Source organism: Pipistrellus kuhlii, unplaced genomic scaffold, assembly GCF_014108245.1.
Source record: "Pipistrellus kuhlii isolate mPipKuh1 unplaced genomic scaffold, mPipKuh1.p scaffold_m20_p_6, whole genome shotgun sequence".
NCBI lineage: Eukaryota > Metazoa > Chordata > Mammalia > Chiroptera > Vespertilionidae > Pipistrellus > Pipistrellus kuhlii.
In genome coordinates, this window is record NW_023425562.1 from 24,578,992 (window position 1) to 24,599,189 (window position 20,198).

A 20,198-nucleotide genomic window follows, 5' to 3' on the forward strand; every position below is an offset into this window, starting at 1 on the left:
AAAGTGTCTAATCTATTATTCTCTGCCAGTCCCCCTTGTGAGGACAAGAACTTTGTCCATCTTATATCCCAAGTGTCACACACAGGAGCTCAGAAAACATCTGAACATATCTATCTACCTAATAAAAGAGTAGCATGCTAATTGACACCCACAGCCAATCAGGAGCGAGTATGCAAATTAACCCAATGAAGATGGCAGGTTAATTTGGATACACAGGTGCTGAGCGTCTAGGGGCAGGATGGGACACTTGCGTAGTCACCATGGCCACAACACAGGCATTCCATACCACCCCAGCTGCTCCGGGCTTCTAGGCAGCATGGCAAGGCAGAAAGGCAGCTCCAGGCCAGAGTGGAAAGGCAGCTCCGCCAGAGCAAAGGCACTGCCAGCAGCCAGGGGAAGGAAGGCCCATTCTTGCATGAATCTTTGTGACTGTACAACCAGTTGACCAAACGACCGGTTGCTATGATGCACACTGACCACCAGGGGGTAGATGCTCAATGCAGGAGCTTCCTCCTAGTGGTCCAATAGCCAACCTCCAGCAGTCCCTCCTTTCAGCCAGCCGCCCTGATCAGCCCTGATCGCCAGCTAGGCTGAGGGACCTCACCTGTGCACAAATTCATGCACTGAGCCTCTAGTGAATGAATACATTTTAGGTGATAGGTTCAGAAGGCCTATATACCTTAAGCCCTCCAGGTGAAAAATGTTCATTCAACACATATCTATCAAGAACTGGGCCTTCCTTCTCTATGAATGGAAGACCTCCCAGAAAACTGACTGTGCCTACAGAGCACACAATGAGCCTGCCCATTGTGCTCTGTCCTTACCCCAGGACAGATTAAAGGCTGGGAGTTGGCTTGCTATGGTGGTAAAGATCCATACTGAAAGATTTAATTTAACCTTTTTAAGATGCCTTGGCCTCTTGGAGACTTCTTTGAATGGAGGCATGCCCGGTATGCTAGGAGGTAGCTGTGATGTGTCCAAGAAGTTTTGGAGGTAGCCAAGCATGGCCAGGGAAAGATCAGCAGGGGGCTTTCCCTGCCCTGGACAACCACAACCACGGGCCAAACTGATTCCTAGCTCCCTCCCAAAACATGCCACTTCCACCAGCCCTAGGTGGTTCCTGACAGGGGTCAGGGAACTGGTCTCTGTGCTTCAGAGAGGGATAATGATGTCCTGGGGTAAAGAGTGAAATACCATCTTGGCCCCAAGCTCCAGGATTTATTGTTATGACTCTAAGAGCTTAAAAATTGATAATCATGAAAACAGCAAGCACAGAGTTAGGAGCCAAGTACTGATCTTGGCCCTTGGTGTATTCTCCCATCTCGTCTTCCTGTGATTTCACAGGGCAGCACTGCAACATACATGAGGTGCAGGGAAGTCTCATAACTATCCCATTTGCACCTTAGGAAGTGCTGAGGGTGGAACTGAAGCCAAGGTCTGCCGAGCCTTCGTCCTGCACATCTGACCAGTCTGCCACATGGTCCAGACTATGGCTGACCAAGCAATGTGAAAATCTCTGGGCACTCTGGTCCCTTTTTAAAGCAAAAAGGCCACCCCTCACAAACAGTCCAGCCTTCTGACTGCACCTGCACTAGAACTCTTACATGTGATGCCCTGTGCTATGGTGGCTCCTTCAATCCAACTCCATGAGGTTGTAGTTTGCCCTGAATGAATGAGGATGCTGAAATAAAATGGCTGTCCGAGGTATGTGCTGCACAGCACAGCCAGGGTTTGAGCCCTATCCATCTGATGCCCAAGTTCAGTGCCTTACCAACCTTACCAGGAGGGAAAGTCTCCCATCAAGGACACTCCAGCTTGATTCATTTTAGCAATGTGTTATTTGCTCCTCACAAACCCAGGCTCCTGTCTTCAAAGGAGGTGACTGCTGCCTGCCACTGATAGGCTTGTGTGGGGGCAATCAGATCCATGAATACACCAAGTGGGGCATTACTCCACGGTAGATATTTCACCACAAAATAATTATACTCCATAACACTGCTAACAAATTAAGCTAGACAAATGAGTGATGTGCGCCTTATCACCTTCATCGTCAACAGCTTTTTGGGGCTGGCCTAGGGCTGACGGGGCCCTGGAACAGGCCCCTATTGTCAGCCTTCAACACTTTCCAGTGACCTTAGGAGCTTAGCATATGCCACTGCTCTGCAGATGAGAAAACCAACATTCACAGAGGACAGTCCCCTGCCCGGAGAACAGCAGAGGTGGGATGTAGAACCAGCTGCAGGACCCACACACTGAGTGAACAAGCTGTGCCTGGCTGAGTTGAAGGGCTGTGTTCATCAATTTAGGAATCCTGAGTTTTGGATCTGTGAGAGGGTAAGGAAAGGGCTACTCTCATTTTTCCACTGAAGGGTGGATTAGGGGTATGGGTAGGAGAGGAAGAGTACCTAGGAAACATTGTGAGATGAGGAGGGAAGGGGAAGGGTATGCAATGCCAGAGTTCCAGAGGAGAAAACGTGGGGATCTGGAAGAAGAAGGGGAGACAGGAAGTTGGGAGGCAATGGTAGCTCCAACACTGTCTAATGCACAAGGCTCTGGGGACCTTTTCCTGAGCATCTGCTCAGCACTGTGCTAGAGCCTGTGCTGACATGAGCAGGGCTGAATCAGAGGGGTGACCTCATCCCGCTGTCTGAGGAGCAGAACTATAAGGCCTGCTGAGAGCCTCAGGGCACATCTCACTAGAGCCTGAGTTCCCCAACACTAGGGTTGCAGCACTGCCATGCTCAGTCAGTTACAGCCAATCCCAGGGCCGTGGGTCACCCCTTACTTGCACAGACCCACATTCAGGCAGCCAGCCCCAGGGACAGTGAGATTTGCATATTTGTCCACCCATTCATTTGAGGCCCAGTAGGCATGAATTCCTACTCAGACCTATATGGATGTGTGTTAAGGATTAGCAGGTCCACCTAAGGGAAGAAGGGGATTCCAGGACTTTGGGACCCTGTGTAGGCTCTCTCAGGCCATCATACCCATTCACCCTAATGATAGGCCTATAAACTAGACTGGCTTACCCAAACATTTAAAAACCGCCTCCAGTGACATCAGATACCCCAGAAAGCCAGCAACCTGGACCCTCCCTATCATCTTCCTGTACCTTCCCACCTCTTGCTCTCTGGAACCCCCTGCTACCATTAGCCCCTACTCCCCCACCCTACAGACTAAGGACAGACTTGACCCAGTATGGCCTGCAATACCAGTCATACTTCCTCCCCTTGACATAACTGGCTTAGGGAAGACACGGCAGACACCCTGCCTGATGAAATCTCAGCTTCCCCCCCCACCCCCTGGCCCTGAGAGTCAGGGCCTGGCATCAGGGTGCCAGGCAGGGCCCAGCCTCTCCTCCAGGCTCAGAAAGGCCACTGATACCACTGGTTTCTGGCCCAGGTGAAATGCTGCTGCCTGAAACTGGTCTGTGTGAGAGCCAGGCCTTCTCGCCCTGTTGGGGCACCTCTACTCTCTGAGGGTTCCCTGCCTGGGTGTAGGCCCTGGCACAGTGACTAATGACAGAACTTAGGCCATTTGACCCCTGAAGGCCTCAGTTTCCTTGCCTAAAAGCTAAAGAAGTTAAGATAAGGTCTCTGATGCCTTCCTGGCTCTCATCTCAGATGCCAAACTGTGCCCATCCCAGCCACCAGAGCTCAGCAGAAAGGCAATGGGCAGGGAAGAGTTGCTTACCCGCTCTACAAAGCCATGCTTGTGCTTCAACTTGTACACTCTCAGCTTGGGCAGGAGGCTCTCAGTGTAGTTCTTGTCCTCTAGCCCATGCAGCAGGACGCCGTGGAAGGCCAGCCGGCACATGTTGGTGTGAATGTCCGCATCTAGCCTGGAGCCGATCACCAGGCATAGCCGAGGGCAGGTGACAGGCTTTTCAAACTCCACGAGGGCCCACTGCTGTCGGGGACAGAGTCCTTCTGTGGCCTGGCCTGCCTTTTCGGTGGCCTGGTCACTTCCTGTTGCCCCTGGCTCAAGATCCTTACAGAGGTACTGTTCCTGGAAGAGGTATTCTTGGGAGAAATCAAAGGTGTTCAGCACAGGCTCGTGGTCAAAGTTGTCCGGAGCAGGGCTGAAGAACATCAACCGGCCCATAACCGTCTCGTGGCCCACCGTGATGTGGAACTTGGCCTTGGTCTGCAGAGGCCCCCGGAAATATGAGATTTTCTCCACGGAGATGATGGCTGCATAGACAGTGTGCAGGGACTCAGGGGCACACACCAGGCCGCGCTCTAGCAGCTTGGGATCAAACTGAGTGACACAGATGCCCAGCCGGTCTCCCTGCATGGCCGAGGTGACAGGCATGTGGAACATCTGCATGGACTTCACCTTCTTCACCACCTGGTCAGGAGCAAGAGATAAAGCTCATGAAACCCACAAGCTGGGAGGTTGAGGTGAGGGGCACCAGTTGGAGACATCCCTGTCCCAGTGCTACCAATACTCATCTGGCACCTGGCGTGCCAGCCAAAGGGAAATCTGGGGCTGGCAGACTCCTCTTGGACAGAGAAGGCTCCACCCTGCAAATACAGGCCTAGGTCCACAGGGCACCTAGTCTAAGATGTGGGCAGTGGTCACAGCAACCAAATCTTGCTCTATCTTAGTTTCCTCCAACCTTCTAGTCCCTGCTCTACCCCAAGCTCCATTCCTATACTTTTTTGCTTTAAGCCCTCTTGTATAGGTTTGCCGCCCCATGAAGAACAGTCTTCCATTTCCTCAGCCTGCCAACTTATGCTTATCTGTTCTTGAAAGCCAAGGCCAAACATCACTGCTCTGGGAAGTCTGCCTAGACTCCAGTGGGTAGGATCTGTCTCTTTCTCTGTGGTGCCACCTCAGCCCCTCTGAATGACACTCAGCCTGCTGTGCAATCACTGCTTAATCTGTGCCTGCCTGCCTCCTAGTCTGTGGGCTTCTCCTGGGTAGGGCCCTCTTCATTCATCGACACACAGACCCTGGGTGTGTGCCAGGCACTGTTCTAAGGATAGGAATAGAATGAGGTATGTTTCTAAAAAAGTTAATATCCAGAAAAACACACACAAATATATTAATATATTAATACTAGAGGCCTGGTGCACAAAATTCGTGCAGGGGGTATGTGTGAGTCCCTCAGCCCAGCCTGCAACCTCTCCAATCTGAGATCCCTTGAGGGATGTCCGACTGCCTGATCCAGGAGGACTGGGCCTAAACAGGCAGTCGGACATCCCTCTCACAATCCAGGACTGATGGCTCCCAACTGCTTGCCTGCCTGCCTTCCTGATTGCCCTGACCACTTCTTCCTGCCAGCCTGATCACCCCCTAACTACTCCCCTGCCAGCCTGATTGATGCCTAATTGCTCTCCTGCCAGCCTGATTGCCCCTATCTGTCCTTCCCCTACAGGCCTGGTCATTCCTAACTGCCATCCTCTGCAGGCCTGGCCACCCCTAACTGCCCTTCCCTGCAGACCTGATCCCCCCCAACTGCCCTCCCCTACAGGCCTGGTCCCCCCCAACTATTCTCCCCTGTTCCCTCCCACTACCCTCTCCTGTAGGCCTAGTCCCCCCAACTGCTCTCCCCTGGTCCGCGCTCCCCCCCCAATGCTCTCCCCTGGGTTCTCCCCAACTGCCCTTCCCTGCAGGCCTGGTTGCCCCCAATTTCCCTCCTCTGCCAGCCTGGTCACCCTAACTGCCCTCTCTTGAAGTCTTGATCGCCCCCAACTGCCCTCCCTTGCAGGCCTGTGGCTTGGCTGTGGCTTTTGATACTGTGCTTCCAATTGTGGTCCCTCACAACTGCCCTCCCCTGCTGGCCATCTTGTGGCAGCCATCTTGTGTCCACATGGGGGCAGCCATCTTTGACCACATGGGGGCAGCCATATTGTGTGTTGGAGTGACAGTCAATTTGCATATCACTCTTTTATTAGACAGTATAGAGGCCTGGTGCACAGGTGGGGGCCGGCTGCCCTAAAGGGTGTCCCAGATCAGGGTCGGTGTTCCTTTGGGGCATGGGGAAGCCTGGGCAAGAGGCCTATGGTGGTGTGCAGGTTGGCCACGCCCCCTGGTAACCCAAGTGGAAGCCCTGGTATCTGGGATTTATTTATCTTCCATAATTGAAACTTTGTAGCCTTGAGCAGAGGCCAGGGCAGGCCAGGCTGGGCGGGAAGCTTGTCTTCCTCCATTGCCAGGGAAACCCAATCCTCCTGCTTGCTCTGTGGCTGCAGCCATCTTGGTTGGGTTAACTTGCATACCCACTCCTAATTGGCTTGTGGGCATAGTGGAGGTAAAGTCAGTTTGCATTTTTCTCTTTTATTAGTGTAGATTAACTAAATTTATATTAATAAAAACAAAATACAAAATTTTTTGTTTAAGTGTATATAACTAATATAATGATATAATATGCATATTATATATAACATGTTATAGAGAAGGCCTGGGCTGAGGGAGGGTTTGGCTTTTTTAGATAAGTGGTCAGGAAAGATCTCTTGTAGAGGTGATTTCTGAACCAAGACCTGATCAGAGGAAGAAGCTGTGTGAAGGTCCAGAAAAAGTTCTAAACAGTGGAACCAATGAGTGCAGTGGCCTGAAAGAGGTTTGGTGAATTTGAGAAATAAACAAAGAGGTAGGAGGGCTTCAGCAGCAGGAGGGAGGAGGGCGCGGGAGGGGAGGGCAGGCAGGCGGAAATCACCCAGGAGTTTAGGCAAACTTGATTTTATCTCTGCTTCTAAACCATTACACTGACTCTATACCGGGCAGATTTCTATACCCACAGTTTGTAAATCAGGAACAGACATGGGATAGGCTCTAACAAATGGCCACAAAATAAATGAATGCTCCTACAAAGATCCACTGTCTCAGAGGTGAGATGAAATCATATTCATGGATTCCTGCTTAGCAAAGCAGAGAGAAACATATAATATATTTCAGAAAACCTACCATCAAAAACTGTTAAACTAAAGACAATTTTGAACTTTAGACCACAAAGTGGGGTGTGGGGCACACTCATTTTCTCCCTGGATAAAGGGAGAATGCTGTGCTGACATCAGGCCCAGGTCCCTTCCTGGAGAGCCATAATACTCAAGTGTTTGTTTAAAGATCATTAACTACCTACCCAAGAGGTCAGGGGGCAGAGAAAGTGAGAAGCACCGTGTCAAAAGCCACAGCCAAGATCAATCAAAGAGAAACATAAAACATCTCTGAAATGGTCTATAAGGGCAATGGGAAACTTAGATTTTTAGGAATGCATCTCAGAGTAACTGGAGAATTTGAATATTATCTTACACTAAGTGTCTGCTCAGTGAGGTAGAAACTCAAATCACAACTCTTCCCACAAGAACTGCAACAGCCCAGTGTGATGTTCTCTGGCCTGAAACCCTGCTCTCCCTCCTCCCAGCCAGCTTTCTAAAACACAAGTCTGATGATGCAATCCTTTGGCACCAACATGTACATGGGCTCCTATCTTCTACATCATGACTTTCAAATCCTTTGGGTGAAACTGTTATTAACAGAAAAATGCTTTGGTCAACTGAATTTCTAAGGGGAACCAGTCCTTCCCAGTGAGTGACACGCTCTCTGCTTGTTAGACTCCTCTGCCTTCACTGAAGCCTCCCACCATCAGGCCCATCTTACAGCTCTTCCTGACCCATGTTCTCCCACCCCTTTAACCACAGCCTATGGAAGCTTTCATGATTCATTACACACACTGTAGTTCTGTATGTCTCTGCCCTGGGTCCCTGAGGCTCCTTCTCCATGGGACTTCTTTCACCTGGCAAATTCTCATTCATCCAGGGTACCTCCTGGGAGAAACTCCTCTGAACAGAGCTGCTGACTATCCTCTGTGACTCTGAACCTGACTTGTCATTGCTGGCTGATGGCCCTGTCAGTCCCACCTCTATATACTAAATGATTTAAATGGTAATATAATAAACAAGAGGCCCGGTGCATGAAATTTGTACAGTGTGTGTGTGGGGGGTTCCTCACCCTGCTTGCATCCTCTCACAGTCCGGGAGCCCCCAGGGCATGTCCGACCAACGGCTTAGGCCTGCTCCTGTCTAAGCCGGTGGCTGGATATCCTTAGCTCTGCCTCGGAGGCAGGAGAGGCTCTGGCCACTGCTGCTGCGCCCGTGAGCCTGGCTCAGGGCTTCTGGCTGAGCAATGTTTCCCCTGTGGGAGCGCACTGACCACCAGGGGCCTGCTCCTGCATTGAGTGTCTGACCCCTGGTTATCAGTGCACATCATAGCAACCGGTTAATTCGCCCTTAGGTCTATATGCATATTAGCCTTTTATTAAGAATATCCACAACCTATGATCCACCTAACACTCAACATTACCAAGAACTCCATATCCCCAGCGGACATAACCACTCATTGGATTTGGTGTGTCGCATTCCTTTTCATTTTATACACACATGTATATAGTTTTATAGAGGCTGATTACATATGTAGGACATATGCCTAACCAATAATTTGCTTTGTTTTGTGAGTTGTTGAACTTTGCCTTGGTGCCTATGCTGGAAGCACCTGTGGCTCCCTCATTGCTGATGTGGTACAGCACGTGGTACCATGATCCAGTCTCCTATAGATGGTTACTTCTAAATCCTTAAGACAGGGGCCATGGTCTACCTACTGCTACAACCTCAGTGTCAAGCACAGGAGGCTGCTGAAAAATCCAGTACCTCTGAAGAGAATGATTGCCCCTGATTCTGGAAGATAAATTCCCCTTGTGGCAAAAACACACCTGGCAGAGCATAGAGCTGAGATTCCAGTCCTGCAGGGGCCTGAGAGACCCTTGTGTTTAAGAGCCTTCCTGTGAGAGAGGGCAGCCAGAGCTTTTGCCATCAGACAGCCCCACCCCCACCACCGAGCTGACTGCCTAGCAGGCTTTATTCAAAGCATGTTCTCTTTTCAACAGGGCTCATGTTCTTAGGACTAAAATAATAAAGAATGCCGTAAGAGGGCACCGTGAAGAGCAGAAAGACTAATAACTGTGCAAATCAAGATTTTAAGGGCCTAGACAGGAAATTGTGAAACAGATAAGGATTGGGACAGGGTAGTGTGACACTACTGTGGGCTCTCACTGTGTGCATGCAGACAGTATTGCCACATGGAGTCATTGGCAAGTCTTCATTCCACCAAGACACATTTCAAGAATATAAAATTCCATTTAGGACACCAAAAATATAGAAAAGTAGATAGTTTTACCAACTTAAGAATGGAAAAAACAGGCTTGTCTTTCAATCATTTATTTTCTACCCATCTTCTTAACAACTCACTCATCCAATATAGGGGTAGGTAAAAGTAGGATTACAGTTGTAATACAAATAAATAATACACTAGTGAAGAAATAATATAAGAATAAGTGGTGTTTCACATACAACTGGAAACCTACTTTTGCTCACTCCTATATTTACTAATATAATATCTATGTCAAGTGGCTGAGGAACTGTACATGCATTCACTCAACACATACCTATTAAGTTTCTCTCATGCACCAGGCCCTGGAATGATACAGGGCTGAGTAGAACAAAAACAGTTTTAGTCCTATGCTTGTGTGTGTGTGGGGTGTGTGTGTGTGTGTGTGTGTGTGTGTGTGAATTAAATAATCAATTAATAAATTCAGGATTGCAAAACCAGGGGAGGTGCTATTAGACAAATAATTGGAGTACCTAATTTCTCCTGGGTGGTCAGGGAGGGCTTCCCTGAGGAGGTGGAACTGAAATTGACCAGCTGCATGAGAAGGAACCACCCACAGGGTCTGCAGGCAGAGGAAAGGGCAGGGTGGAGATGGGAAAGAATGTAGTTTATTTAAGGAACTGAAAGACAGTGAGGCTGGCTGGGGGGAGTGGAGTGAGGCTGGAGACACAGGCCAGCCACCTTCACTATGTGAAGGATAACAGAAAGCCACTAGTGGTAATGAGTTGAGCAAAGGAATGACACCTTTTAATGTGCACTTTAAAAAGATCACTTTGGACACAGGGTGTGCAGAATAGAAATAAGAAAGGAAAGAAGGAAATCAGCAAGGAAGAGACTCAGAGGATTCTTTCTACAGTAAAAGAGTGAGACAGTGTAACAGACTGGATGTGGACTGCAGAGAGATGGGCACATATAGAAGAATTCCCCGACTTCCAGTCTGAAGGACCCCCTTACACTAAATGGGAGAGAATGCGGATGAGGTTTCGGCAGGGCAGCTGTGAGTTCTGTTAACAGATGTCTCAGAAACAGCACAAGAAAATGCACCTGGCAGCTCCAGGAGAGGTGAAGTTCGGGAGCTGGGAGAAGGCAAGCCTAACGGTCTCCGGGCATTTCCCCTTGGATGTCTGGAGGCGTCTTCGGCTTGTTATGTCTAAGACCTATCTCCTTCAGACCAATCGTTTTCAAAAATGATAGTTCCACATTTCCAGACACTTGGGAGAAATGTGGTTTCATTTTGGCTCTTCTGCACCCAAAGCCAGTCATCAGGTGATCTAATGGGCTTTATCTTCAAAACAGGCCAGCCCTTCTGACTACATCCACTGCCCACACTGGTCACTGACCCACTGGGCTTTGATTATTGACTTTCCCCCCTGCAGTCCATTCTCCACAGCATAGCTTAAATGTAAGATGACATGACATTGGTAGAGCCTCCAAGTTCTCTACCAGCTTATCATCTCGCTCCTAAAAAGCTAATGTCCTTACTCTGATCACAAGGCCCTAAAGTCAGTCCGTTACTCCCTTGACTTTATTTGCTGTGATTCCCCTGCCCTCCAACCGGTTCATGTCACTTCAGTAACATAAGCCTTCTTGCTTTTTGCTCCCTAAACACGCCAAGTATGCGTTTATCTAGGGCCTTTGCATTTGCCTCTGACTGGGATGTTCTTACTCTAAATATCCTTCTTTCCCTTTCCTCCTTCACTTCATGTCTCTTTATTAAAGTCCATCCTTGACTCCCCAATAAGAGATAGGACTACCATATTCTTTTTCTTGTTTTATTTTCTTCATAGCCCTCACTACCACCACCTGACATATTTGTTTACTGACTGTCTCTCTTTTCTGGAATGTAGCCTTTATGACAATGATGGCTTTGTTTTTTTCCATTTTATCTTTAGTGTTGAGCACACTACCTGACAAACAGGAGATCTCAATATATATTTGTGAATGGAGTGATAGATAGGTACAACACTGTCCCTGTCCTTGGAGAATTCCAGTCCAAGCCTAGCATCTACATATCCATAAAGGTCCGTGGAGATACATCTCCTTGCTATGGGAGCAGGACTGGCTGGGCACTTAGAGGTTCCATTCAACCTCCTGGGTAAGGAGCCTTCTAAGCAGAGGATAAGCATGGCTGAGGCCCACCAGGGCCCCATGTTTTCTTGGCGGAGTGTAGTTAGAATGGCAGCAGAGGAAGATGGGTGACAGAGCAGGAAGGTTACTGCTGCCGGACACCCGTCTGAGTGAGACAGGAAAGGACCACCAGTCTGGGCCAGCTCCTGAGTCTGGCTCCCCACAGGGTATGGCTGTCTCTTCTTGTCCTTGCCAAATGTCTGGCATCAAGCACTTCTGAGGAAGAGAGGAATAGACTCAGGGAGGGAGGAAGAATACATCAAGCAAGAACCCATTTTTAAAACCTAAGTTCATGCTTGCTAAGCAGTTTGGCCCTTTCTAATGAACAAAGAAGCTTTACCATCATCTGGGTCAGTTATTCTTCAGAAAAACCCCATTGGGCAAGTCAATATTTTTACATTCAATTTTATGGATGAAGAAACAGAGGTTTTGATGTCTCCAAGGTCACAAAGCAAATAGGCTAAGACTTGGAACAATCAACTCTGAGACAAAAGACAGGCCCTATCTCCTGACCAGCTGAGCAGAATCTGTGCCATGGGCTGGCTGGAGCTGGGGGCAGAGTAGCTCTGCCCTGCCAGGGTCTTTGGGGCCCGATGATGGACAATGTAGTGCCCACAAGGGATGAACCCAGAAAGATGGCTCTGGAGAAGGAGCGGAGGGAAGATCCCTCACCAGCCACTGATAGGCGCCCTTCACAGGCATGGAATAAAGCCAGGAAAGTCAGGTCTGCCATGAGACCCAGGCTGTGGAGGCAGGAGCAGTCCAGCTCCCTTGCCTCTTGCCATCAGCTGCTGCAGCTGCCCTGACCAAGGTCAGCAACACCTCCTGCTGGCCGAGCACAGTGATTGGTTTCAAACCTGACTTTCCTGGTGTCTGTCTTTGGGTAGCATGGTCATCCCTAGCACAGGACAGTCAGTAAACGTTTGCTGTTTGAGCACATGAACCCCTTCTGATTGCTGGCAGACGTGACATAATCATATACTCTTTATGGTCTTCTGAGTATCTGCAATTTGGTTTTCCAGCATTCTGAGGATTTTGCAGGATACTGTGTCCAGAAGGATCTGGTTTCTCTTTCTGAGACTACTGAAAACCTCCAATGGAAGCAATTCCAGGTGGAAATCATCATTGAGTTCACCCGTTCTACTCAGCATATTGCATGGAATAGCAAGCACCCAATGAATGTTCCAATGGACTTCAGCATGTCACCACGTAACCCACAGAGAAATAAAAAAGACACACACTCCACGTCTGTTGGATACCTACACCCTGTGAGGAAGCTTTACAGGTCATGGTCCATATAATTCTTCTAACAACCTCTGAGGTGGCTGACCATAATCTCAGCCATGATCTCTTGTCTAAAGACAAGAAAACTGAGGCCCCAGAGTTTAGGACACATATCTGTAGCATCCAGATCTGCCTGTCAAGTCTGTACTCTATTACTCTGTCAAACCAAAATACAAGTCTACTCCACTACAGAAAACCAAAATGATACACAATCACCGCTGTGAATTTCACTTGTCCACAAGGAGGTCTTTGGCAGCATTCCTTCTATAGAATACGAAATGGACAGACCCAACACCATCACACAAACTAAGGGAACAGCAGAGTTTGGGATCCTCCTGGCATTCTAGAGAATTAACATGCTTGAAAGAAATGGGCAAAAGCCTCTGCCTAGGAGTCTTTATGATGTGCAGAAATTTTTGTAATAATGGTATTGGCTGTAATGAGATTGGACTTCTATTATCCATTATTGTTCCATTAATGAGCCTGGGAGCTCCTGGCTGTGCCAAAGGCAAGGGTCGGGGCCTTGCAACTTCATCTTACTTAATCAAATGTAAATCGAAGAGGAGAAGAAACACACAAGATTTGACACTAATAACCTTACAGCAGGATCAGTTACTTCAATTCAAAGAGGTTCAGACCGGAGCGGGGGAAAATGAAATAAGCTTTTAAAGATCAGTCTAGGTTTGGCTCCATCAGACCTAATAAGGTTTCAATGTGGCTGCTCTTCTTCGAGCTATGTACAGATAAGACATCCCCCACATAATGCATTAACTGAGAGAGCAGCGCGGGCCCCTGGGGGATGCCAGCTTTTCCCTTGTTGTTCAGACCCCAACTTCCCTGGCACCACCTCTGGGGATGCAAGAATGGAATGTCAGATGGGACTTAGGGACTCAATTCTCACCCACTTACTTTTTCAAGGAATGAAATTCATTCAGAAAGGAAATCAAATGATATAATAACCACCTTTGTTCCTACCACCCAGAATTGACCAAGATATTGTCACTCATACTTTAAGTCTTGATGAGAAAGAAGTCCCCCTGTCCTATTCCTCTCCTTCAAAATCCACTGTAGCAGTTACCTTCATGAATTCTTTATGTCCTAGTTATATATTTACATCTATATATGTGTCCCTAATAGTATATTTGTTAATTTATACAAATGGTACCATATCATCACTTAAGTCTACTACTTACCTCTATATTATGTTTTTGACATCTATTTATATTGAAAGAGATATACATTTATAGATCTATTTATATGTTTATATAGATCTAGATATAGCTCTACCTATCAATCAATCTAGGCTATTCTTTTTTTTACTGCTATATAATATTCCTTTTTAAAAATCCTCACTTAAGGGCATGCTTAATGATTTTAGAGAGAGGGGCTCAAACCCACAAACTACAATAGGTATGTGCCCTGACCAGGAACTGAACTCACAACCTGTCCGTGTACAGGACGATGCTCCAACAAACTGAGCCACACCAGCCAGGGTTAGTATTCCTTTCTATGACAACTCCACCTTTTATTTATCCATGCCCTTATTGATAGCCACCTTGGCTGCTATTCTTCACTACTATAAGTAATGTTGCAATGACTATTCTTGTATTAAACAACTTGTACACGTGCACAAAACTTTTCTAGTATAGGTATCTGGATGGAAAACTGGTGTGGGGGACACATTTTCGGTTTCACTAGGTCTTACTGATTACTCTGTGAAGTGGCTTACACCCCCACCATTAGTGCAAGAGAAGGCCTCTGCTCAGACTCTCACTAGCATTTGATTTTTGCAGGTTTTCTAGTGTTGCTAGGCTGACAGATTAGGCATGGTGTTCCACTGCTGTTTTCCCTCAATTATTAGGGAAGGGCTCTATAAAATTGACCCCAGAGACAAAGCTCCCCACCTACTGTGACCTTGCCAGGCCCCACTCAGCACTTGGTGGAAGGGGTGAGACATGGTGGGGCAGGGAAGCAATGAGATGGAGATCTGCATAGGTCTCTCCCTGATGTCCAGCCCTCCTCCTGGGCTCATAGCTCTCTGGGGGCCAGTGCCAATAAATGTGGTCCAGGCAGCACTTGAGACACTTTCCCTTCCACCTAGTCTTGTTTCCAGGGAATTGTGCAGACTGACTAGAGGTGGGATGTGTTCTATGCAAAAACTCCATTGATGCCTCAACAAAAGACCAATTGACACATGGGGAGAGAGAGGAAAAGAGATGGGGAGACCTTTCTCTTAGAGGTCCCTGCTTAGCAATGAGAAATGCTCCTATGAAAAGAAAATGATGATCTTCAGAAGCCTGTGGACCCACAGACACTCAGACAGACACCCAAGGACCCAATTCCAGGCTCACAGATGGGGCAGAGCTTTGTCTGTCTATATGTCTATCTGCTCTGATCCCTCTTCCCTGCCCAAGCACCCAGGCCAGGTTCCTGAACCCAGAAGATGCCACGTGCATTTTCCCCACATACACACCTCTCCCACTCTCCCTAAGCCCCTCGGCCCCAGGTCAGCTCAGGTCATCTGCTCAGAGGCTTGGAGCACCCTACAATGCTCCTCACCGCACCTTACCATGATTTCCAATAGGTGCCTATGTGCTTAGCTGTTTTCTGTGGGGCTCCCACTGCAGGTGGATGAACAGCCACTGTGGGCAGGCTGGGTTTATTCTGCTCACTGATGGGCCCTGCACAGTGCCTGCCACATGGTGGGCTCACAAGGAGAAAAGGAATGGATTTGGTTTCCTACCACACGGCCTGCTGAAGGGCCCTGCCCTTCCACAGCGACCTCACAAACAAAGTGTGGTGATTAACCTCCCAGTCGCTGCAACAATGAAGAACCATAAAAGTGACAAGGGGCCTGCCTGCCAGGAAGCTTTATGCTCCTCCTCCCAGCCACCCTCCACACATTTGTCATCCCATAAAACTTTAAATTGAATTACACCAATGTTTGATTCTCCTTTTTTCTATATGACTGGGGTTTTGTTTTTAATGATATCCCTGGACTTTTTAGGGGTAAAGGAATCTTTGGGAGACAATCCAAAGGAACTAGCTTTGTCTTCAGGGCTAGGCCCAGAAAAACTATCACTGTGGAGCAGTGAGCCAACCACAGCAGATCTGAGAGCCCCGAGTCTGTGCAAAGAAGCCAGGCAGCGTGGATCTCAAAGGGTCAGGTCCAGGCGGAGAGAAAAGGGGCCACAGCGCTGAGGCTCCCCTGTCATTCAGTAGGGTTTATCAAAGCTACGTTGCCCTTACATGAACACACCCGTCCCCACGATCCCCTGTTCCCAGGTGGGCACACTGGGCCCTTCACTCTAGCTCTAAAATTTGGGCCAGTTTTGTAACGTTTCCAAGCCTGTTTCTTCACTAGTAAAATGGGGCTAATATGTCCTAGGCCATAGGGATTCTGTGAAAATAAGGAGGCCTGTGTCTAGTAACTAACAAAGCACTTGATGAGTGCCAGGCCCACTGAATGTGGTGGCTCCAGTCCCACTCCCGTCCACACTGCAGCCTCTGGCTTCCTCCTCATCCTTCAAGTTTTCATAGCCAATAAAATCCTGGAGTTTACCTGACTCATACCATCTCTTCCCATTCAAAGGGCCTCATTTCCCACAATAGCCACCTCTTCCCCATGTTTCTCTTAGACTGCCTGCCAAGTATAGAGACCATGTCACTCAATGTCCTTGGTGCTCACTCCCCACTAGCACTCAGCTGGACTTCCTCTCCAGCCCGACCACTTTCGCATCTGTGGAGGGCTCTCTGGAGCTATCAGCTGGGCCCCCAGCATGCTCCATGTTTCTGTTCCCACTTGCGTACTCACACTGAGTACCCCCCTGCTCACCTTTCACAGCATGCATCTCTTCAAGGCCCATCTCTACTGTCATCACCAGAATTCCTTTAACTGGGTTTAACTCAACATGTTCAAGTAGCACCTGCTATGAGATAGGCCCTACACTCTGACACTGGGGATGTGGGAAGCTATGGCTCTCACTCTCCACTCACTCATTGGGTGCAGTAGCTATGCGAGAACATGGCAAGTTGAATGCCATGACGGAGGGGTTCAGAGAGCCAGGAGAGAGGAGACAACATCAGAATTGGGTTTAGAAGGATGATGCCATGCAAATAAGATCAAGAGAGTAAGGAGAGGAAGAGCCAAAAGGTGCCAGGCAGGTGTGGGCAGAGATCTATGGGGTGGGGCAGGGCTCTGAGGGGGCAAGAGTCCCATCTTGTCCATCTTTGCATCTTGCCCTGATGAGGCAGGGCCTGCCAATAGAGAAGGGACCCAGGAATAGCTCATGAAACTGAATTCCAAGGGTGGGATTTTCACTCCTTGATACCTACCATGGAGAAGCATGCACACCTCTTTGCCAGATAAGACGATCACTGCAACACAGGTAATAACCACAGATACTGGACAACAGTCTGAGGGCTTATCAGTGGGACAAGCTATGTGCCATATGAAATGTCCACACAGGCAGGGGCCAAGCAGCATAGGAGCTCTGTATGTAGGGACGAGGTGAGATATCTAAGATCAATACTGGGCAAGCCGAAACCAGTTTGGCTCAGTGGTAGAGCGTCGGTCTGCGGACTGAAGGATCCCGGGTTCGATTCCGGTTGAGGGCATGTACCTTGGTTGCAGGCACATCCCCGGTAAGGAGTGTGCAAGAGGCAACTGGTCGATGTTTCTCTCTCATCGACGTTTCTAGCTCTCTATCTCTCTCCCTTCCTCTCTGTAAAAAATCAATAAAAATAAATAAATAAATAAACAAACAAACAAACAAATAAATAAATACTGGGGGAAAACAGAAAAATGTAAAAATCATATGATAGGATGTCAAACATTTATAAAATGGCATTATGTTGTTGTTTTCTGAATCCTAACCTGAGGATATGTTTTACTAACCTTAGAGAGAGGTAAAGGGAGATAGGGAGAGAAGTATTAATGTATGAGAAAAACATCATTGGTTGCCTCCTGTACATGCTCTACCAGGGATTGAACCTGCAACCTGTGCCCTGACCAGGAATTGAACCGGTAACCTTTTGGTGCACAGGACAATGCTTCAACCAACTGAGCCACACCAGCCAGGGAACATTATGTATTTTTAGAGAGGGTTCAAACTGATACACTCAAAAGCAGTGGTCGCCAACCTTTTGGACCTCACAAACCACCAGTGGTCTGCAGATCAACGGTTGGCGACCGCTGCTCAAAAGAGCTAACAGTGGTGTCTCCTCTACATAGGTGGCAGAATGGGGTGGGATGCAATGATCCCTTTCCCCTTAGCTGAAAAGTTTCACTTTTGTTACAAGAAGGCATTCATGAATTAGTTGTGTGATAAAAAATGAAAAAGATATTGGCATTTGGTCAATTAAATTTAATAGAATAATATTACAATAAATGCATGCAATAAAGACTGACAGCCTACTCTGAGACAGACTCTTGGCTAAGAAAAGTGGAAGATGGAAGTGTACGAGGCAGGCAGGAAAGCTGGAGACTTCCTACTCTGTCAGCCCAGTGTCCCAACTGTGGACTTGAGCCTCCTTCCCCAGCAACACCCTGAAGTCATAGCACAGGACAAGGAGTCAGAGTGTGAGTCTGGTCTAATTCACACTCTCCACATGGGGAAGTTGAAGCACCTCTGGCTGAAGCAGCTGACACAGGATGGGAGACTGTCTCTTACTCCTCCTGAAACCTATGGAAACAGCCATGCCATAGCCAAGGTGAGGACAAAAGAGATGGCGCAAGTCTCAGCTGTTCTGAACATTCCCAGTAGTGACTAGAACAGCAGCTGGCTAGCAGGAGGTGCAGCCCCAGGCCAGGCCCAATAGCCAGGTGCTCTAAAACGCTAAAATATTCTGTCCCAAACTTAAGCAGATCCCAACTCCACCTCAGTGCCCAAAGGCAAGGACCTGTTCTTCACGTAGTTACCCGGAGACAACGACAAGCCCCTATAGCTACCATCCCTACTGGCACTCAAGATCATGTTGGTCCAGCCTTTATTAAAGGGCTAATTGCTGCTACATTTTATGTCCAAGAATCCCACCTCTAAGAAAGTCTCCAAATGGCAAAGATGAATCACTCAAATATTCACCTCACTCTTACTTATGATAGCCAAAGATAGCAACAACCTAGCTGTCCAACAGTAGAGAAATGACTAAATAAACCATGGATGAAAGCATAATAAGAGACAGACTCACAGAGAGCAAGCAGACAGCTTGGGGTGGGGTGGAGTGGTGGGGGGATCGAACAAAAAAAAAAAAAAAAGAGAGAGAGAGAGAACTCATGGAAATGGACAACAATGTGGTAATTGCTGGTAGAGAGGGGAATAGGTGGAGATGGAAGAGAGCATAGAGGGGATAAAAAATGATAGAAAAATAAATAAACACATAAATGAATAAATAAATAAATCATGGATAAGACATCATGTAAATAATCAAATATATGAAGTAATTTTAGCAGCTTGAAAATGGATACTTCTACAATACTGAACAAACAATCAAGGCATGAAAACAAATTTAAAATATTATCCTAACTATAATATATATAGCAGTTGCTTCTGGGTAATGAGCTTCTTGGTAAGGTTTATTCTCCCTAGTTTCTTTATAGTTCATAGAAATTTCTAAAGTAATCATGTATTGCTTTGATTTATGGAGGAAAGCTTTTTAAAAACTAAATTAAAAGAAAAAGAAAGACTCTCCCACCCGGCTGCAATGTGTTGTCCCTGCAGAAAGAGCATCAGATAGATTCTCCCCAGAACTAAATGTCCTTGCCTAAATTGCTTGTTGGGTGGGCATCCTGCCAGGCTCTGAATGTCATTCTCTCCGTTCCTCACAATTCCCCTCCATCCTTGGAAGTAGGTACTGTCATCACCACTTGACAGATGAGGAAACAGAGTCAGCAACTGCCCAAGGTCACTTAGCTGATAAACAGTGAAAGTGGACACAAATCCAGCACGGACTGGCCCTGAAGTGCAAGTTCAGTTGCCGACAGCAATGGCTATGGCTGGCACAGAGGTCTAGCCCCAAATCTGAAGCAAAGTGAGGAAGTGGTCTCGAAGATGACTTGGGTGTTGTCAGCAAGGCTTATCACCTCTGCCCCCAGAGAGAAGAAAGAGGGTGTCACCTCTCTTCCCTAGGAATGAAACTGCAGAAACCATAGGGTATGGGCCAGCAGAAGCTGTGGGACCCAGGCCCAATAGGGAGACAGAAGATTACGCCCCCCTCCCCTCCAGGAGAAAGCAAGGACTCCGAGAAGGGTCTAGGAACTTGGCTCTGCCTGTGGTAAGCGAAGCTGCCTCTGAATGGCCTTTGTCTCTTTTTTTGTCATGAAGCTGACTTCTAATTATGAATTTATAAGTACTTGCTCAGAAAGTAGGTTGAGTTTAGTTAAGGACAATGAAAATTACTTTTGTGGACCCTGACACCTACTGAAGGAAGATTACTACTAAAAACGGCTCCTGGTGACTAACTTCAAATTAAAAAACAAAACAAGCCGAAACCTGTTTGACTCAGTGGTAGCGCATCGGTCTGGGGACTGAAAGGTCCCGGGTTTGATTCCGGTCAAGGGCATGTACCTTGGTTGCGGGCACATCCCTGGTGGGGGGTGTGCAAGAGGCAGCTGGTCGATG

The 20,198-nt window shown here is 47.8% G+C and overlaps 1 protein-coding gene across 2 annotated transcripts in view; it reads right to left on the reverse strand.

Moving 5' to 3' along the window:
• The window catches only part of EEFSEC (eukaryotic elongation factor, selenocysteine-tRNA specific), a 212,917-nt gene that overhangs the window by 41,067 nt on the left and 151,652 nt on the right, over positions 1 to 20,198 (reverse strand). For both annotated transcript variants that reach the window (XM_036418617.2, XM_036418616.2), the window contains one exon: positions 3,694 to 4,350. In XM_036418617.2, coding sequence (XP_036274510.1) covers positions 3,694 to 4,350 — 657 coding nt within the window. The remainder of the gene's footprint in view (positions 1 to 3,693; positions 4,351 to 20,198) is intronic.